The following is a 21,256-nucleotide window of genomic DNA, read 5'->3' on the forward strand; positions in this document are numbered from 1 at the left end:
TGGAAGTCTCTTTTAGTGTTATCTTTCAGCTTCTCATTGTGATAAATAAGGCTTTTAACTGTCTTATACTTCTCCCATTCTCTTCAGAGACTAAAATGACAACTTTTGGTTAAATCTGTGACTTTGTAAAAGATTGTCTGTGTTGAGCTAACTATTGTGATCTGTGGTTTCAATCATAAATTTTGGGCTTGTTTCCTGGAGTTAAAATTTGCTTGTTTTTTTCTTTCACTTAACTTTGTTTTCTTTAAAGTTAAATCTCCCTCTATCTTTCGTCATCTCCAGAATCTATCAGTTCTGCCCACCCCCCCCCCACCCCCCCCGGAAAACTTCCTACATTTGATCATTTATCCCAAAAGAACAATTTGGTTTATTGTTTACCAGTTAGTTTCTTATCAAGGAACCTACATGGCAAAATTTGTGTTTCTAAAATGTAACTCCTTTCTTCTGATTTCTTCCTCTCCAAAATGGCTTTATGATTTGGAGACCTTAATGTTCCTGCCTCATATCTGATCCTTTTTGTCTTTCTTACTGGTTTGACTGAAGAAAAGATCAGTAATTGAATAAGGTTATTCCTAACTTTTATTCTCTTTTTTAACACAACATCTTATTGATGTCTTATCAGCTACCTTGTGGCCCCTAGATCCTGTCTTTCTAAAGCTAGCCAACACGAAAAACAGATTTCCTATCTAAGTCTATAAAATATTCCACTTGCCTCTGAAAGATGTCTTTAGCTGTGTGCAGATGTGAAAATGACAGGTCCTGAGGTTAACCAAAGTTAAAGTCTTTCTAGGTTCAGATTAATCTCTACCTGCTTTTTATTTAATAACTTTGCACTAAAGGCTTTCCTGTTCTTTCTTACCCTTCAGCTTATTGATTTTCTTTGAATCCAGTCTTTGCCACTCTATAATTTCCAAAATAATTCATTAAGCAAATATTTACTAAGTGTTTAATATGTGCCAGGCACTCTTCTAGATGCTGGGGAAATTGGGATGAGTCAAGATCATGCCCCCACTGATGGGGCATATATTCTAGGACGAAAATAAGCAAAACACAGTATTTAAAAATATTTTGTGCTATAAAAATAAAAACAATAATATGATAAAGTGTGATTGCTGCTAACATGGATAAGGGAGATGGAGAAGGCCTCTTGGAAGAGGCAAAGTTTGAGCTGATAATTGAATGACTAGGACCAAGCCTTTTGGAGAGAAGAGCAAACAGCCCAGGCAAGAAAGGGAAGGTAGATGTGAAGACACTGAGATAGGAAAGAGCCTGACAGGGCTGGACGGTTGGGAAAGATGGGGAGGTGACAGGTCGAAAAACAACTCCAAACCATGTGATTGAGGACCTTGGGGGCTACAGTAAGGACTTGGGCATTTACTTTGTGTTCAGTGGGAAGCCGTTGGAGGGGAGTGATATGGTCTGATACACATTTCAAAAAATCACTCTGGGTGTTATAGAGAGTGTGGGGGGCAGATGTACTCACCAAAATGAAACATGTCCTTAAAAAGAAATCTAATGCCCACCACGAAGAGCAAGGTGTTCCTTTATATGTTCCCCTGGAGATGAAATGTGGAGATCATGGAAAATATTTCTGATTATGGGGCATTATCCTGAACTGTTTGCCTGCTTCGTGTTGATAGCTTCTCCTGTAGTGTTTCTGAATAATACCAACAATGGGATACCTTGCTTTTAAAAGGTCTCCATCTTCTGTGAGAGAAAATTAGAACTGTGATGTAACATTTAGATAAGCTGGTGTTTCATTTTAGTTTTATAAACAAAAGTGGATATGGAAGGTTTTTATAAGTATAAAATGTCAGACAGTTAGGGCCTAGTGCCATTTTTTTCTTTTGCTAATACACATAACTTTATTTTGGAAGTTCCCCTAATTTACATTTTCTGTCAGCTTTAATGCTTCAATGAACCTACTCCAGAAAAGCATAAGAGTTTTCCTTATTAGCAGTATTTAATGTTCCTCACCAGGAGGGCTCCACTTGGGGAACACAGTTTTAGAGTGTGTTCCCCATATTATCCTGAGACTGTAGTAGAATGTTGATGAAAAAGAAGAGAAAACTCTTGTTAACTCTTGATACTGATCCTTTTTTTTTTTTGCTTCAAACCACTGTTGTTTCTAAGTTAGTAATTTTTTCCTAAATCACCCATTTTTAATATCATGGTTGGCACAGTAGAGGGGAACAACTGACAAATAAGAAAAACAGTTAAGTCCAAGCGTAAATTGATAAAGATTTGCACTTAAATGTGGGAGAAAGTTGTGATTTAAAAAAAAAGGATATGTTGAATATGAGATCATTTTGTCTTTCATTTTGTGTTGTGTAAAAACTAAGGTTTCAAGCCTTGAGTGGTGGGAAAGAATTGAAACTACTGATCTTAGCAGCTAACATATATGGGAGGGAAATGATTGTAACAGATGATGAGTTCAATTCTGAGCATAACAATTTGGTGAGGTTAGATATCCAAGTGGAATTCTTCACTAAACCATTAGCTAAATAGGATTGGAACTGAGGTAAGAGGTTAGAACTGTAGGTACAAATTTGAGACAAATAAAGGAGGTAAGGGAAGGCAATTGGAGAACTAGTGAAAAAACAGTTCTAGAAAGCTTTTTAAGAATGTTCTTCATTTTTTCATTCAGCAGTGGTGTGGACCATTGAGTGTATAAATACGTGAGATGATGTGGCATTTTTGCATGGGGAAATCACCTACATTTTTCCTATAGATTAACTGAGAAATAAAATGACCAGCCCTTTATTAATAATGTTTACTGGTAGAAATCATCAGTATACAAAATGTAACAGTTGCTAATGCTTATTATTGATTAACAAATATTCAGAGAATTCAGTTTTCTTGACCAAACTTAGAACTGTGAAAATTTTTTACCACAGAAATTTGGAGTTGATAAAATAAGGCTATAAAGGAAAGCTCACAGTTGCAGATATAGTAGGTAATATCTGATACTGAGAAATTTTGGTTATAATCTTTATTAAGTACACACAAAAAAAGTCAGAATGGAAAAAAATGTTTACTTGCTGTATAGAAAATTGTTCAAAGAACTAAATTAGCTTTATAGAGTATATTTCAGTAATTTCTTAATGAAAGCTTATCAGTGCTGGCATGTTTCGAAGTGTTTTTCTTCATAACGATGGCATCAAAGCCCAAGTGGGGGAGTGTCAAAACACTCTATAATTTACCTTTTGCCTTAGGAGTTTGAGTTCAGAAATGTAGTGGAATTGAAAATCAGCTTTCAGGGGTTAAGAAGAGATGAGATAGTGTGGAAAATGAAGGCTGCCATTCAATAAGTTTGATAATAAAAGAAAGATACATAAGTCAGGTTGTTGCTAGGGGTTAGGGAAGATCCAGGATTAACGGTTGGTTGTAAGACAGTTGGTTTTAAGATATGTCAGCGGTCTCTGTATATGCAAAAGCAGAGGAAATGCAGAGAATGTGCAGTTCTTGGTTGACATCTGTGACAGAAAGTTCTGCAGGGGTGATATTCATGGCATAGGTCAGGTGGTTAGCTTTTGAGGAAGAGGCAGATAAAGCTTTTGAAGAGGAAAACACGGATGGCCGTTAACGATGAAAGTACAGGGTATCGAGTTGAGGGATCTGAGAGAGTAATAGTCTAGAACAGAAGCTGCAGAGATTGTGCCCAGAAAGACAGTTAAATTACAGATCAGAGACCGAATTGAAATTATATGGAATTAATTACCTGTGTCAGATGTAGAGGTAAGAGCAAAAGTGGAAATCCAAGTAGTTTAGAAATGGAGAGGAATGGGTGTTAATGTAGACACTGCAGTAACAGTTAAGGAAGCTTAACTGGTGCTGAAGAGCTACGTAGAAGTATTTCCAAAGCCAGTATTGGTCACTCATTGAAATGTAATTTACACTTCAGCCTTCATTTCTGTCTCCCAGAGTTTCTGTTAGAGTAGATGTAAGACAGTCTCACGTCCATGAGGATATTAAGTAAAATAAATCAATTCAGGTTAAAGACTTGATTTCTTATGTATTTTGACCCCTGGTTTCTGCAGTCCACAGCAGGAGCATCATTATTGGCTAATGCCTCACCTCTGACTCTCATGACATCACCTTTGTCTGTAACAAATCAAAATGTGACTCCTTTTGGGATGCTGGGTGGCCTTGTTCCAGTGACCATGCCCTTCCAGTTTCCCTTGGAGCTACTTGGCTTTGGAACGGACACAGCTGGAGTGACAACCACCTCGGGATCTACCTCAGCCGCTTTCCACCATAGCCTAACTCAGAGTAAGTGGGGCTCTTTTTCTTACATGGCTGCCTAGTCTTGACAGAACAGGAAACCTCACAAATTTATACTAATTGAGAGCAGTCCAGTTGGAGTCAATGGAGATGATAGAATTTCTTTTTAGAAGAAATCCAGTTTATTTCTTGTGTATATATAAAATAAGTGGAATTACTGGACTCTGAAATTTTTTTATAGGTTCTAAAGTGAACTGGCTATTCCATACTTCTATCTTAATGAAATTTATAGTAAGAGAAAGTCAAATTTCCTGGGTTATTTGCATGCACATTTATATTTATACACATAATGTATGTGCTCTAGTTTACAAAAACCTTTATAAAGTCGAGGTCTGTGCTTGCATTGGATAAATTATTTTCATTTTTGTATCTAAGAGGGCTCAGGTCTTAGTTTGAAGAAGATCACTGACAAGTGTGTTCTTCCCCCAGATTTACTAAAGGGTTTACAGCCAGGAGCTCAGCACGCAGCAGCGCTTTCCCACGCACCTCTGCCTACACATGTACAGCAAACATTTAATGGTAAGAGAGCCCCCTGTTTCTTCCTCTATCTAATATTTATACAGATTTACCAATATATTAAACAATGTGAGAGAATGACAAAGATTGGAAAAAGTAATTTTCATATGAGCAAATCCTCATCGGCAACAAACACCTTTTCAGAGAAAGGAAACAGGTAAAGGAGATCTTTTGTTACATGTGCAGAGAGCCTTTTTGAAGGTGTTTGTTATATGGGAATGAGGACAAAGAATAGGATTCATAAGACAGTATACAAAAATCATGTCCAATAGTTAATCACACTTGACCTTTATGGAAATTTTCCAAAGTGCCAGATAGTCTTGTGACACACACATTAGCTAATTTAATCCTTACAATAAAGCTGTGAATGAGATCACAGTCCCCATTTTACAGATCAGGAAATGGAATCAGAGGTAAGCAACTTGCCCAAGTTGATGGGATAATAAGTGTTTAATCTGAGATACAAATCCAGGAAGTCTGACTCCATGGCCTGTATTCTTAACTATCACTCTTCTCTGCATCTTAGTGCTGATTAAACTAATGTGATTTCAGACTGTCTGTGTTATATACTTGGCAGCCCAGCTAGATTCTCTGAGATCTGGAGTTGGACAGTGGACACTGCACCCAACCTTGGCCTTCAGATTCTCGCTCTCATCAGCAGCTGACCCCAGTAAAATGCTGAAACTGTTCTGAGGGCCATTTTCAGCATCTTTGAGCAGCTCAGCTGCTCTCTTAACTTTGAAAGCTGACTAGGGCCTCACTGTTCTTTTTGGCCACTGCATTTAAAATGGTTGTTGAGCAAGTTTACAGCTGACCACAAAGTGGAAATGGGAGCTTCAGAGCAATCTTGAGGCAGTAGGTTGTAGTAAATGCTCTAAGACACCCAAGTGTTAAGCTGCCCCAGACTAACTCCTTGAGAGAATGAACACAAGGCCACAGTTGTGCCAGTGTGGGAACAAAGTGTGAGTCACTCAGTCGTGTCTGACTCTTTGCGATCCCATGGACTATAGCCTGCCAGACTCTTCTGTTCATGGGATTCTCCAGGCAAGAATACTCAGGCCTGGTGGAGCTTAATTTTCCTTGACAAGGCAACAAATGATAAGAGATTTTCTACATTTTTTTTTGGCCCTCGAAGTCACCCAGTCCTACTCTTGTCCAGTTTAAGTAGAGTGATTAGCATTTTCCCAGTATAAGTTTCATAGCCATATGTAAAACTAGAAAAATCATTCTTCCCATAGCAGACTTTCCTACCTTTTACGTTTGCCAGGTTAGGACTAAAAGATGCAGCTGGAATTTTCACTCCCAGTGTGGCCCAATCATTTACATAAATAATTTAGAGTTATTAACTGCTATGTTATGGCAAGAAGTTTTCACCTGCATGAAAATGAAGTCGACCTTGAAGTTGACCTTGTTTTCTAAGGGAATCAAAAAATGTGATAAGTTCCTTGAAGGAGGGGGACTGATTGTGTTTTTACATTTCTTTATAATCCTCGTAGCATTTGACACAGTTGACTATGAGGTAGATAACAAATACTTGTTGAAATAGTATTTGTAGGACACTGGAAACCAATTAAACCATAGTCATATTGAGATAAGAGAATCATTCTTTATATCTCAACTTCTCTGTGCTGTAACATGTAAGGTACTAAAGGTTATCTTTCTAGCAATGTCGTCATCCACATGAAAATTAGAAGTTAATTGTATGTTTTGCTTCATATGCTTTTATTTTTTATGACATGCTGACCCATACTGATTAAACACCTCTTTTCTCAGATGGAGGCCAAAGTAAAGGGGACACTAAGTTACCACGGAAATCTCAGTGACTTCCCAGTAAACAAAGGAGATGGCACACTTGGCTGGCTGTTGGAACCTACCTGATGGGAAAGTACTCGTGTGGTCTTAGGGCTGCTGTTCTGTCGATGTTTACATTCTCTCGTCCCAAGCACTGTGGTGAGGAGGAAAAAGAAAAGGAAACATTACTTGAGTAAAGCCAGGTGCAGGAGGAAGAAATGCTTTTGTGCAAAGTTAAGTGTGACCCTTAGTCTCTTCTAAAGAAAGACAAAGTTACCATATTAACTGACTTGAAAGAGACTCAGTTGTCAAACCCACAGAAATACAAATTTGATTTTTCCCTGGGCAGGAAAAAGGAAATTGAGGATTTGGGTAAACTCCATCCATCCTGGGGGTTGGATCTGAACACTTGTAGACATAGTTGCATAATAAAAGGCAGTATACTCCAAATTAGGCCAGTTTGTCAGGAGTAATGGTCATGTCTGAGTGGACTATGCAGCAGATTTGCCACAAAAAATATTTAATGGCCCTATGTCTGATGCAGACAGTAGTTGAGTATAAATCATGTACCCTCAAAAATCCTGAGCAAACTTGAATCTTCTCCAGTGTGTAGCAACTCCTATGTAAATCAGTGGACTAAAGATGTTTCAGGAAAGTTATTTTAGCACAGTGATATATATTACATTTTTTTAAGTCAAAAAATTGAGCCTGTTGCTCATAACAGATGAAACTTAGATGTCCCCTTTTTGTAAAAGGGTCAATTACATCTTCCATTCAGAAGCAGGTACTTAACTCTCTTCTTCAGGTGATTTGTGCATCTGGTGTTGACTGGTTAATTCTTATTTCCATTCTTGATGTTAAAATGTGACTTGTGTTCACATTTTCCTCTTGAGAAATGGGGATCTTTGTTGTAGGACTGCAGCTTTGGTCCACTTAGCCTTTGCAGGCCTGCCAGTATGAACTGTCAATTTCCCCCAGCATCACTTTAGTTCATAACCTCTCCTTCTGTTCTTTTAGCTAGTGGTATTTCAGGTGATTATTAACTGTTGATATAAACAGGTATAAGTGTGTGTTGCAGTGCTTCTTCATTGGTCATTCAAATGGCATATATGTATTTGGGGGGAATTTTGAAGATGGTATTTTAAAGGGAGGAATTAAATTAGGATCATTGTGTACAGGGGATTATTTTTATAACAATCATAGTGTATTTTTACTCCCTATATCCACTGTAGTGAAACTGATTTGGAGCATTTGAAATTTTAAAGTTTTACTAATACTTAGAGTATTGATATATGAGTAAACCTGCAGATAATAAGACTCCGTTACTAGAGCTTTCTCATGCAAATTGCATGTTCAACAAAGGATGTTAAGGGAGAAATTTATAGTGTTTGGATACATTTTGTTGACTTTTTTCACCTCATCATTGTTCTAGTCTTTTTCTTCCTGTTTAGGCTTCTGAATGTTTTCAGACTGTTCACAAGAATGGTGTAAGGTTGGTCCATTAATAACGCCAGACACCTAAAAAAATTGCACCAGATTGGTGGTAGCAAGATTTTTTATGTACGTTTTCATTACAGGTCACCCAATACCATTAATATTTATCCAGATAAGGGTATAATCAGGCCCTTTTTTCCTTTCACAAGCAAAAGTTGCAAATAGGCTTTAGGACTGTGAATAAATTAACAGAATGCTTTAGATCTGTAAGCCCATATTTTGACTTCAGAGTCATATTGGCTTACTTCACAGCGGAAAAAAAAAAGTTAATAACCGAAAACTTTAGTTCCAAGAACTTGTTACAATAAGGGGAAAGGGTTATTTCAAAGAAATCGTTGATATAATTACTTGCTTCTAAGAATTTAGTTTATCAGTAAAGCAAATAAGAATGTTCTGTCAACCCTAGTAGATATTTTGAAAGGATATTGGGATGTTGCAGATAGGTTTGGCTTGAATGGAGAATGTTTGATTAAAGTTTGTTCAGTTTTTTTAACTAGGAAGCTTACCCAGTTCTTGAGTTCTTCCAATGTAGCATACCTCTTGCTTTTATCTAATTTAGAGGGGAAAAAAAAGTCTGCTAATCCTTAGGGATTTTCCTTTGAGAAGCCACCTTCATTTTACTTCCCTGAACAAGGAGGGAACCCAGTGCAGATTTATCTCTCTTCTGGTGGAGAGTGGTGCATGTACTCATCTGTGTGTGTGTGTTTGTACACATATATTTATTGATAGATGAGTTCAGTGGTAGTTTAAGTTGAGGAATGACAACTTTAATTTGGTAAGCCCATCAACTCAATCACACCATATGAAGACACCCCTCCCCCCCATGATTCTGTCTTCATTCGAGAAGAGTGGGATTATCAGTTCCTCCCCCATATTGTTTTATAAACACCTGAGGGCTCTGGGCTCTGAGGCCTCCTCTGTGGAGATTTTATTCTGTTCTCTTCAATCCTAATTCTGTGAGAACTGCTGCCTCACCCCCATCACATTTTCATTACCTTCATCCATTTCAATCAAGACTGCCCTTTTATGTTGTACAAATGAAATAAACATCCTTATATTTCTTAAAAAGTATGATCAAAGAGTTACCGCATGTAAATACCTGTTTCTTTTCTAGGTCATAACATTGAAAATGGTGTCCATACCGTATGGTCACCTATTTTTACAGCTTTTCTTACTAAAAACATACATACAAATCAGTTATTTTTTAGCACAGAGGCTTGCGATTCATTCTATTTTTGCACTTGAAAATCAAATTATGTTATTTTTTAAAGTGGAGAGTAATTGGAAAGGCTATAGAGCAATGTGTCTTTTCTGAAGAGCATTAGCAACATCCCAGTGTAAAAGTAATCAGCACACAGTTACATCCCATGCCATGGGATTCTTGATTCAGGAAAAGTAAGCTGTTTTCAACGGTCTTGTATTTTAAATTGCCTTCGCTGACGTATAAGCTGTTACTGTACATACAAGTTAATCCTCAGTATTCACAAGCAATAATGAATGATCAGCAGAGCTGTCTCTAGAGATAGCAGTGCTGAGCCTCGGCTGGAGACTGAGAGCAAAGTGTCAAGCTCATTCAGAGCCTCCACAATCGATGTAAGCAATAATTTCATTACCAGTCGGTTATAATTCTTTCTCATCTGCTTCTGAGATCAGAGGGTAAAAGAAATCATGATTTTAAAACCAACTGAAGAGATTAAGTATTGGGGGAAGAAGTAAAGTTCATCTGAGGTCCCCAAATCTCAATTTTGAGGGACTCAGAGCATTGTGTCAGCACATTCCTTCATGCCTGCCACCCCTTTGATGGATGTTGTTAGCCCAAATTTCTTTCTTTCTTTTTTTTTTAATATCATAGAAGCTGAATAGGGTTTATCATATCACCCAGCTAGAAGGAAGAACCGGGCACACACCTGTTTGAATGCTGTGGGTTTGACACCTGTATGAAAACAACTTCTACAAAAAGATATTTAATCGAGGATTCCCACCCACCCCCAAAGCAGATTTAAATTGTTTACTACCCAGGTTTGGAAAGGGCAGACACCTCTAATCTTTCTCCTCTCGTTGCCCTCTACCACACCCCCTTTCCACCTCTACTTGGTTCAAGACATTTTCTGAAATGTAATTCTACTGTTATTCAAACTGCCATTGATCACGCGAATACTGTGTCCCTTGGGATCATCTCTTAGCACTCCAATTAATCGATCAGATTTGCTGCTACATTTGTAAAATGAACTTTGCCTGTAATGTTCAACTTCAATTTACAGTTCTTTATTTCTGGGAGGCTTTGTCATATAATTTGACCCATGTACAGAACTAGGATACTTTATTTTAGGGGTGTACCATAAAAGCACACTGGTCCTTGTATTCTTTTCATCATTTGGGTTTTGAATTTTTGTTTGCTCTTTTTGTTGGTCGATGTTTATTTTGTCCTGTTTTAAATTAGAAGAGTGAGAGAAATCTGCAATCAGGCCAAACGTGAGAACTTGCCCCCGTGCTTCAGCACTGCAGTTTCTGCTGACCTTACATTCTCAGAAGGGCACTTTTACTTGCTGTTGCGCATGTATGGTGGTTTTTGTTTGTTGTTTTTGTTTTTGCTTTTAGGGGGCTTTTGTTTTTGTAACAATGATGCAGAAGACAAATGCAGTAGTACGTAAATGATTAGAAACATGTTAGTTTTATTTCACAAAATTTAAGAGGAAAGGTTTAACTCTGTAAATCGTTTCTTAGCTCTGGTAAAATGGCTTATATTACTCCTCTGAAGCATATTCAATTCAGGCCTTTGTCTTTGTTAAGTGCCTTTTTTTCCTTTCTTTTTTCCCCTCTTTTGAAACTGTTCTCAGATATCCTAAAGTACAGGCTAATAACTAACGTCAGGGGATTCAGGAGGAAGAATCTCAGAGTTGCCAAGATCATGCCATGCTGTAATCTTCTTTTTCTTTATATGTATATGGATATATGTGTAAGATACACACATACATGCATACATATATATGTGTGTATATTTGTATACATATGTAATATATATATATATAAAACTAGTAGCTGCTGTACCATTGCGTCCTTTCCAAGCACTCCCCTTTTAATGTTTGCAAAATTTCTGCCTTGTTTATTCCATTGCCTTTAGTTGATTTGAATGGGTAGATTGGGAAATTGTCTTCTCACAAGATACTGTCTCTGCCCTTCGAATATCTGTTTGTAGAAGTTAACAGGAACAACAACTACATATAAAACAAGTCAGTTACTATAACTGAAATAAATTTAGTGGGCTCATTGGCTGCTCCTGGATGTAATCCACTGCTGTGCCCTTTGGACTGGGCATATGTAATACTAGAGAAAGCATTGGCACAACAAGAGTCTGTCCAGGTCAGGTTGATAAGGCACATGATGTCAGGCAAGACCAGAGACATGGGAGAGCTAGAGTTAGAACCATGGTCTTGTTTCTGAGTTTCGAAGCAAGTTAGCAACTTTGTCCATATTAAAAATGCACCATATACTCTTCTGGAAAATGGGTTTTGAAGAATTCATAGAGCTGCTTATCTGTTAAAAGGGTAATAAACTTAGAAGCAGAAGGACTTCAGATATGGAGGGAAACACTCGTATAACCCATGGCATTCTTGAGAGAGCTTCAGTTTTCTCATTTGCCAAATAATTACCTTTGGCTTAATATGATTTAATGGTTATTTATGTTTCTCCTTTGAGCAAAATAACATAATATCAGTAATTAGTGTCCATCTGTTTCTTGTTGAAAACAGATGTGACATGTGAAGGGAGACTAAGTTGAACCAATCCTCAAAACCCAGTATAAATATGTTTAATAAACGCCCCCTTTTAAATTCATTTTAACTGAGGAGACTGGTGGCCAAAAAGGAGAAAGCAGAGGCTCCTGGCAGTGTTACTTGATAGCAAGACTGTTATCAGGTAGCCTCAGTTCAGTCATGTTACTCTTGAATTATTGTGTTTAGGGGGAATATCGTTTAACCTTTGTGCCTCAGATTACCCATTAGAAAATTGGGTATAATAATATTGACCTACCTCCCAGGGATATCAGAGACTTTTTCAAAAATATTTTGAGTTTTTCTAAAATGTCCTATATAATTTTAAAAAGTATTATCATCTTCCTGCAGAGGCTAAAAAAATGTTTCCCTATGATGGGTATAAAAAGCACCATATGATTTTTAGGTTTAAAAAAAATCACTGGAATTCTAATTTAGATACATATGTGTTATTTAAACATACTATATTTGTGGTTGGATAAAATGCTTAGTTTCAGGTTAATAAGAGGGGAGGGGGTAAATAACACTAAGTTTCCTAATTATAAGTAGTTGGTTTTTTTTTTTTAAGCTGTTTATGGTATTATTACATGTGTGATTTTTGCCAAGATTGTGGAGCTGAAGCTAGCTAAAGTGTGAATGATTGGTTACTGGAGTTGATTAATGATCCCAAATGTTTTATCTGCCTCACTTTGCCATGTTCTCAGCCTAATTTCCTTATATTACTGTTCAGTGATGAGAATAGCTAAGCTTTTAACTTTCTAAGAATGAATGGGGGTCTCCTTCTCGTAGAGACTGTCCTGTTCCTGTAGGTTCATCCAGCTCCGCACTGAAGGGGCAAGCACTACACAGTCTGCTAGGCACACTTCAGCCTGTCTCCCTTTGTGATTTATGCTTCTTCAGCGTGAAAGAGTTGGAGCCATCAACTGCTCAGGTTGTAGAAAAATGGGAGAGAGGAGGCAGGTTCCTCTTCCTAGCTGGGGCAACCGTGGGAAGGGTGGGGGTACAAAGAAATATATTTTGCCCAGCTCCAGGGACGAGAGGAAGGTCATCTTATCCTGCCCTCCATCAGGTATATGAAGCAGTAATACATAGAATTTTCCTTTTATCATTTAAAACAGTAACAACAGGAAACATCGGATGCTGCTTCTCTGTTAGAGCTAGATGCTGAGCACCATTTGTGAGATGTGTGTAGATTTTGTAGCACATATTCAGGGTCAGGAAAGAGAATGTCAGGGGATTAGAAACAAATGATCCAGTGTGAGTGAGTCGGAAGAAGGCCCCAGGCCCAAGTAGACAAAGCCTCTGAGTTAATTCCCAGAACTGGCTGAGGCCCATTTACTGTCTAGTGATAGGATGTTTTTCCTTAAAAGTCACTTTTTGGTTTTTTGTTGTGTTTTCCAGATAAAGCCTTAGTTAGTAGCCTCTAAATATCAACTATGCAGATAAACATACACGTTTTCCACATTCTTCCTCTTTTTTCCATTCTTTAAATAACAGATGTTAATTAAGACTTCTACCCAAAGAAATAAGGCATAAGGGTTTTGTTGAATGTGTGTTTGTTCCTCTTGGGAAAATTAATGGAAGCATAAAAATTGAGATATTTTGTGTGTTCATCTGTCCTAAAATGTGAACTTTATATTCAGAAACTAAGTACAGATTCTGGTGCACACTGTAGTTAGAATCATGGAATGTCTTCGGGTTGTTAAGATAAAACCATCCCAGTGTTCAATTCTGAGAAAGTTTTAGATTCTCTGGCACAGTGTTCAGGTTTGTGGAGCTAATAGACAGATGGTCAGACTATCATTACAAAGTGGCATTAAATATTAATGTCAGATTCTCATTCTTTCTCCACTTTATTTAGTTTTCATTCTTCTTTTCTCTAGTCTGAGCTCTCAAGTTAACATTTCATCAACCAGTGGGTACACTAGAATAAAAGTTGCTAAGAGTCTGGGGAGGAAAGGTTTAACTTTCACCTCCTCTTCTCATTCACGTTGGTCATCTACGCTGGGTCCCCACTGAATTTGAAAGTAAAGACTACAAGCGTGTTGTAGGAGACTGTTTACATCCCAGCACACTCAGACAGGGACTGGTAGGATTTTAATCAGGCTGCCTTTGAATAACTTGATATTTTTCTCAGATATTCCCAAAGTACCATTTGCTTGAAAGTAGCTATTTGCGATCTTTATTTAATTTCCTCATACTGTAATATGTAATACTTCTGCTTTTCAGACTTTCTTTCATATGTCCATTTTAGAGCAGGTTAGTACTTAAATTTTGGACACTTTTCCGAACTGTTACCCAAACAGGTCAAGAATACTTTAAAAATAAATAAATAAATAAATAAATCTCAGTAGCATAATTAAGGGGGTCTATATGTCCAGGACTTAGAATCATCACTGGTGACCTGAATTTTTTTTTCTCTTCTCCTTTGTGTTAAAAATAGATTCCTCTACTATATAATATAGTAGTAGCTACATTGCATGGCCTTTTCTTGATACTTTTCAAGGTTATTCAAAAGAGAACTCTTGTTTTTGTTGGGTTCTTATTTCACATAATAGCCTGCCTTGCTTCTTTTCATTAATTCCTCTGGAATAAACCTACTTTACAAAGGTCTGCGTCAGAAAGGCCATATGAATCCTTAGTACCAATTTTAGGTTCCTCGGAAAACTCTTGATATATTATTTGTTACTGTTTTGCCAATAATAATATAATTCTATTTTATCTTGTCTAGTTTTAAAATATTTTGTAACAAAGCACTAATGGAAACTTAATTGAAACACAAGCAAGGTGACTATTACCTTAGATAACGTGGAGATACTGTTTTTTAATTTAACAGTTCCATCTACCCTCCAAGCACATTTAGGAGTTGGCAGTAACCAAGACTAGCCAAGTGGCATATTCTCCTATGTGACAACCTGCTACATTACATTTCATGCTCTTTTGGCTATAAACTTCCCTCCTTTTTTGCTTCTCTCATCTGTTTGCAGGGGTAGTGTGCCCTGTGCCAGCATATTGGGTTTTCTTTCCTGTACCTGTGAAATTACCAAGAATTACCCCCAATTTTGGCCAGAGGCATTAAAAGAGAAATTATTCTCAGTTGACAGAGTTATTACTGTTTTAAATAGGTAGTCGGGAAGTTGACCAAGTTTGGCCAACTTTTAAAATCCTGGCTATGCTTATATAATTAATTACATAGACCTTCTGAGGCTTGTAGATAAGCAAGGGGCCCTTGCACCGGTAGAGGTAGGTTTCCAACATACACACAATTTTTTTGGCCAGCCTCCAGAGAAGGGATTCAAGCTTTGTACTGCTCTTTTGTTGGCTGTCATTGAAAAATTATATTACAGAATGTATCAAAAATATCTAATTGTTCTTAAGAGTATGTAAATCTTGGAGCTTGCCCTTCCTTATCTGTTGCTTGCTAAAAACACTGGCAAGCTGAAAAGGAAAGGAAAGGAAATCTCTGGCTGGTGAAAATTTTGTGCCCCAAATAAGTTAATCAAAGTCTCCCAAGGTAACCAAGTGATGAGTGTTTTCTCGTTTATTACAAGCAAGAAAATTTATTCACAGTTGTAAAAATTATCGTGGGACTGCAGACCGATTTGCTATAACTGATTGGAAATAAGGATTCTGATTTTTAGTCTGGGTAAGCACATATTTCCAACTCTTGCAGTATGAATTTTGATAAAGGAAAGACTTTTGTTTGGTAACAGAAAGAAAAACGGGACTTATTTATACAGTGAATGTTCACTCTATAGAGGAATGTCCCTCCAGTTACACAGCATCTTCTTTCTTGAGCCACCTCCCCGCTTTATATAGATGCCAACAGGTTTTATAATGCATCTTTAAGGAAGGAGCCTAAATAATTACTGCTCCTCTGGGTGAAAGGCCCTGACTACCATATTGCAGTTGTTTTTAGGGAGGTGCATTTTTGCTAACTTGAAGGGATATGCTGTATTTTAAATTTAAATAAATGTGTGACTTAATATTTTGGGAATTTTTTTTCCTCCTTTAAAACTGGACCTGAACACAGCTTTGAGTTGATATTTGTAATAATCTCAGGACCTGAAAGATTGTAGCATTTAGTGTGTCTTAAAAATTATGTACTGTACCAGCCATGGATTTTTGTAAATATACCTGTCTCCCTTTTTTGTATTATTTTAGTAAAAAAATAATAATAATAAATTTAAATAAAAGGGGGTGGTGAGGAGATGTGAATGGGTGTGGGTGTGTATGTTTGTATAAGGCTCTTTTGAGATGAACTGGTGCTTGTTTAATTTCCGGCTCTAATCAGAGCAGGAATATGGACAAACTGCTGCTACCGAACCCTGCACTGAGCCTAGATGTTTCCATTGTGTTTCCTAGTGACTGATCAGGAAATGACTAAGTTAAATTCTTCTTCCCACTGCCATCTTGCCTTTGAATTCTCAGTTCTACACACTTTTTGAACATTAATGGTAAAGCTTTCCAAACTTTGGGTGGTTTGCTGGTCTCTAGTTTTTAGAGAGCTCTTGTCACTATTTTCTAAAAAGAGAGGACAGGTAAAAAATTTTAACCCCCCCCAAAAAAATCACATTTCATAAAACCCTGATGACTTTTGGATATGTAAGAGGACTTAAACATTCCTAGATGTGGATCTGTGAATTTAGTAAATTGACCCCATTGATAATATATACTCCTTCAGTGCAGGGATTTTTTTTTTCTTCTTTTTTTGCAACAGCCTTGCTCATATTCCAGGTGTAGCTAAGCAAACCCCTGTTTTAAAGCAGGAGCCTTATTTGATTGTGTAGATGTTTCCTGTCTATCCTTTGCGACAGGGCCTTTTACATGAGTGTTTTTTCTTTTTGTATGTGTTACGTGTTGTTGTATTAAATAAAGAGGAATGTACATATTATTCTTGCGTCTGTTGTATCATTGAGTTAACTTGAATTTTAATATCTCATTCTTCCAGTGGTGCTGGAGTATCTCTTGCTTGTATCACTGTGCTGGGCGCTATGGGATACAGAAATCCGGGCATAGGCCCTACCCTCCATGTATTTACAAAGAGTCTCCCATCATATGACAAGTTACAGTTCAAAATGTGTCACAAAGGTGTGGCCCATGGCCACCTGGCACTTGAGTTCAGAGCAGGGGAGAGATGGGCTGGAAAGATCTGAGGAGACCTTGTCAGGTTGATGACATTTGAACTGGGCCTCCATGGATAAATGGGATTTGACTGGGAAGGAGGAAAAGGGAGCATCCTGAGCAGACTCAGGAAGAAACGGGAAGGAGGCCAGGCTGGTGTGAGGTGGGTGCTGGGGTGACTAGAGGAAGCCAGACTGTGGGAGTCCTGGAATGCCAGCATACTAGGTTCCTCCTTCAGATTAGAGGGTGTGTGCCTGTGTACGCCTCCAGGGTCAAGGCTTGCAGTTGCAGATACAGGATGCCCATCGAGTCGCATAGGTGAGCATCTTTTAGTCTTACTCGTAGAGGACTTCCTTAGGGAAAATATTGGTGTGAAAAAAAAATTAACCTTAGAAATCCAGGTAAAGAGTGGGAAAGAGGGTGAAAAGATAGCAATTTGTGAGAACGGTCGAACAGTTTTGTCATTTATAAGTGTTATGTGCGTGTAAGATACAGAAAAGAACATATGCCCTCAAATATAAACAGTCCTGGTATTTAAGTGTATTTTCAGTGCACTGTCATTAAGATGAAGTTTAAAGACATAGTCCTTAGGCAGGAGAGGGTAGGCTGCAAATGCTTTTACGAAAAACTCGTAACATTTAAGGCCAGTTTTGCAAAAGTGTGTTTTTGGGAGTAACAGCCCCTCAAATTTGTAGCTAAGTAATCTGACTACTATCTTGCAAAAGTGGATTAACGTATTAAAACTGCCATTGTTAAACAGGATTTTTTAAACCCATAATTTCCTCAAGCTCCTTTGACTGTGGAATACTTTTTTTCATGTAACTTTGATTAACATTAAATTATATATAAGGCATGTGAAGCACTTAGCACAGTGACTCATAGTGAGTACCAGATAAATGTTAGCTTTTATCATCATTTATACTAGTCTGTTTTATTATTGATTATATGGTGTATATATTTATATATGTTTGAAGTTTTTAAGAAGAAAAAACATGGCCCAAGGAGTTAAGGATTTCAGAATAACCAAGTCAATATAGAGCCAAGAATTAAACAAGAGATGCAGCCTGTTCTCTGAGGCTGAACTGAATGAGGGACAGATGTCCAGAGGGGTTGGTTCACAGGAGTATAGAAAACTGAAGCAGCAAGTATGTTTTATACTTGTCCATGTAGTCAAGAAATCATTTCCAACCTTAGTTTTAGTGCAGAAAAGTGTCTGTGGCTAGTTAGGAAAAGTGACAACAGTAGATGGAGCTCAAAGGCAGAAGTTAACTTTGGTTTTACAAACATATTCTAAGGAGAAAAGGGACTCATACAAGGGTGTTCGTCTGTGTTGCTCATAACAGTAAAATTTTGAAACAGCCTAATGTGCTGGAGGGGATTGGTTGAGTGAATAAAATCACACTACTAAATAAAATTGTTTTAAGATAAGAAATGATCAAGATGTCTATGTATTATTAATAAAAGAGCAGTTATAAGTGTTAATGCACATACATATGCACAGAAAGAAAGGAAAAAAACATGGACATACACTTCAAAATACAAAGAGTGGTGAGATAAATGCTTTTTTTATCTTTTTACATAAATGGATTTTCAATGAACGTGGATACCATGAATAAGTTTTTTGGTTTGGGAGTTTTGTAAAGAAACAAAGAGGTAGGCTTAGTTGGAGAAAAGGGGGAAAAAATGGGAAGGAGCCTCTTGCTATCTAATCACTGGGAGAAGGGAAATAAATAATTTATTTCTTCTACTCAGACCCCAAAATTGGATCTGGTTTAGAGGGAAGACACAACTGAACTGCTTGATATAAAGATTTTAGGGGAAAAGATTATTCTTGCACTTGGATAGAAGAAATACCAAATACGTGATTGACAGTGAATGCAAAGCATCTTTGCTACCCATTGTCCCCCTTTTTCTTCCCCAGACCACCCACTCCTACCAAGTTCTCCAGTTAAAAGTATAAATATGTATCCAACTTTTTAACATATCTTGGAGGTTGTTCCATGTCAGTACATAGAGATCTGTCTTTACTTGTTGACAGTTCATATAGTATTCCATAGTTGCAGTACCACAGTTATTGATGAGCGGTTAGATAACTATTACAGGTCAAATTGTGCTGTCCTTTAGGTATTTGGTATCTGTATGCATAACCAAACCAGCAGTCACAGGTTTGTTTTGTAATGGATAATAAGGACTGACATTCCAGATTTGAAACTCAGTGTCTGGAATCTGTAACATTGCTTCATATCCATGTAAAGCTTTGAGGAATACTTGAGAAAATAAATATTTTTTTTAAGAGTTTTGAAAATTGGAAGTAAAAGCAGAAGAGCTGACTCTGGATGCTCGAAGGATTGCATTACATTGCAGGTGAGATCACGAGCTTTTCAAAGGGCAGTGACAGGTGTCGGCTCGTATGATGGTTCTTCCTCATCGGAATGTGCCCTGATGTGGCTTGTTTTCTTTCTGTCTCTGTGTATTTACCTCGTCTGTGTCCCTGTGTCTGTCCCTTCGCTATTTTCCCACTATCGTTTCTGTACCAGGGTGGCACAGCGTGCAGAACAGGGTGACATTAGACTTGGGCTCTGAGGTCCCCTTCATGAAGGTGGCACTTCAGACATGTGGCTTTCCATTCAGCCTCCTCATTTCTGCAGGGATAATTCCCAGTGGTGGGTTTTGCTGTTGAATTAAGAGACAAGGAAAGCACCTAGCATAGTGCCTCGCACATGAGAACTAATACAGGGTGGCTGCTATTATTCTGTCTCCTGCCTCTTTTTTTCCCCCGTGTAAATTCATGCTTCCTCTTGCTCTAATTTTCCCGAATATATAAGTGAAACCAGTACTTTTTAAAATCTTAATGTATATTTGAAAGTATAGGAGTGGATAAATACCAGTTAAAATTCTTCCATGACAGGTGTCAGTCCCTTGGCATATAAAGTGAAGGGAGACTGCGCTAAACGTCTGTTAAGCAAAACAATTAAGGGAATCTTTTGGTTCATGTAATGAGCAGTCTAGGTAAACCTAGCTTTTTGCTGTTCAGTTGCTAAGTCGTGTCACACTCTTTGCAACCCCATGGACTGCAGCATGCCAGGCTCTATCCTTCACTGTCTCCCGGATTTTGTTCAAATTCATGTCTATTGAGTCAGTGATGTTCTTTCTTATCCTCTGCCACCCCCTTCTTTTGCCTTCAATCGTTCCCAGGATCAGGGTCTTTTCCAATGAGTTGCCTCTTCCCATCAGGTGGCCAAAGTATTGGAGCTTCAGCATCAGTTCTTCCAGTGAAAATTCAGGGTTGATTTCCTTTAGGATTGACTAGTTTGATCTTGCTCTCCAAGGGACTCTCAAGAGTCTTCTCCAGCATCACAATTCAAAAGCATCAATTCTTTGGCCCTCAGCTTTCGCTGTTGTCCAAATCTCATGTCCATACATGACTACTGGAAAAACTAGATTTGACTATACAGACCTTTGTCAGCAAAGTGGTGTCTCTGCTTTTTAATATGCGGTCTAGTTTTGTCATAGCTTCTCACCGTCCACACTGATTGGAGTCCAAATCACTACTTCCACTTTCTCCGCTTGTATTGAAGTAAAGCCATGAAGAGAAATAAAGCTTTATCCAGTGCTTCAGTTTCACCTCTGTCTCTGCCCTTGCACTCAAAGTATCAGGTTTCACACGTAACCCTCTGACAGCTACTGCCTCTCCCATCATAGTTTGCTGCTGCATTTTCAAACTGTGTGTCAGTGTGTGTTGTATATAGTTCATTTCTGCTTTCTGTACCGCAAATGCAAAGCAGTGCATTAACTGTGTACCTTAATCCATAGCACATGGTTTTCATCTCTTAATAGAAGCTCTCGTGTCCTCCTTTTGTGATAAATTAGGTTTCTCCTTCCTTTCTTATCCCCCCCACTCCCTCTATCCCAAAAGTACCCACCCTTAGTTTTGCTTCTTGTTCTGCTTCTTGTTCTTCATCCTTAAAAATCCTCTTTCATGTCTTCTAGTAAAGCTTTTAAATTTTCTCTGTAATGGTATTGTTCATGTATTGATTTCTAGGTACTTTAGATTTGTTATTTTCACAAATGGTTATGTTAATATATTTTCTAGTAGTTTTCTTGGGATCAATGCTTTTGATTTCACAAACTGAAGTATCCAGCAGCTTTATTATCTTCTAGTTACTTGTCTGATTATTAATTTTTTAACTGAGTTGATCATATAATTACAAATAATGGCAGGTTAATTTCCTCTTCCAATTTTTTCACTTTTTTTTGGGTCATGCCATGTGGCTTGT

General features: G+C 37.7%; 1 protein-coding gene across 1 annotated transcript in view; it reads left to right on the top strand.

The window, feature by feature from the left end:
* UBN2 (ubinuclein 2) overlaps nt 1-6,623 on the top strand; it is a 56,956-nt gene extending 50,333 nt beyond the window's left edge. Inside the window, exons 15-17 of the mRNA XM_068973330.1 lie at nt 4,041-4,272; nt 4,714-4,803; nt 6,574-6,623. Of these exons, the coding sequence (XP_068829431.1) occupies nt 4,041-4,272; nt 4,714-4,803; nt 6,574-6,623 (372 nt within the window). The remainder of the gene's footprint in view (nt 1-4,040; nt 4,273-4,713; nt 4,804-6,573) is intronic.
* The last annotated feature ends 14,633 nt before the right edge of the window (nt 6,624-21,256 follow it).

Source organism: Capricornis sumatraensis, chromosome 5 (assembly GCF_032405125.1).
Source record: "Capricornis sumatraensis isolate serow.1 chromosome 5, serow.2, whole genome shotgun sequence".
Lineage (NCBI taxonomy): Eukaryota > Metazoa > Chordata > Mammalia > Artiodactyla > Bovidae > Capricornis > Capricornis sumatraensis.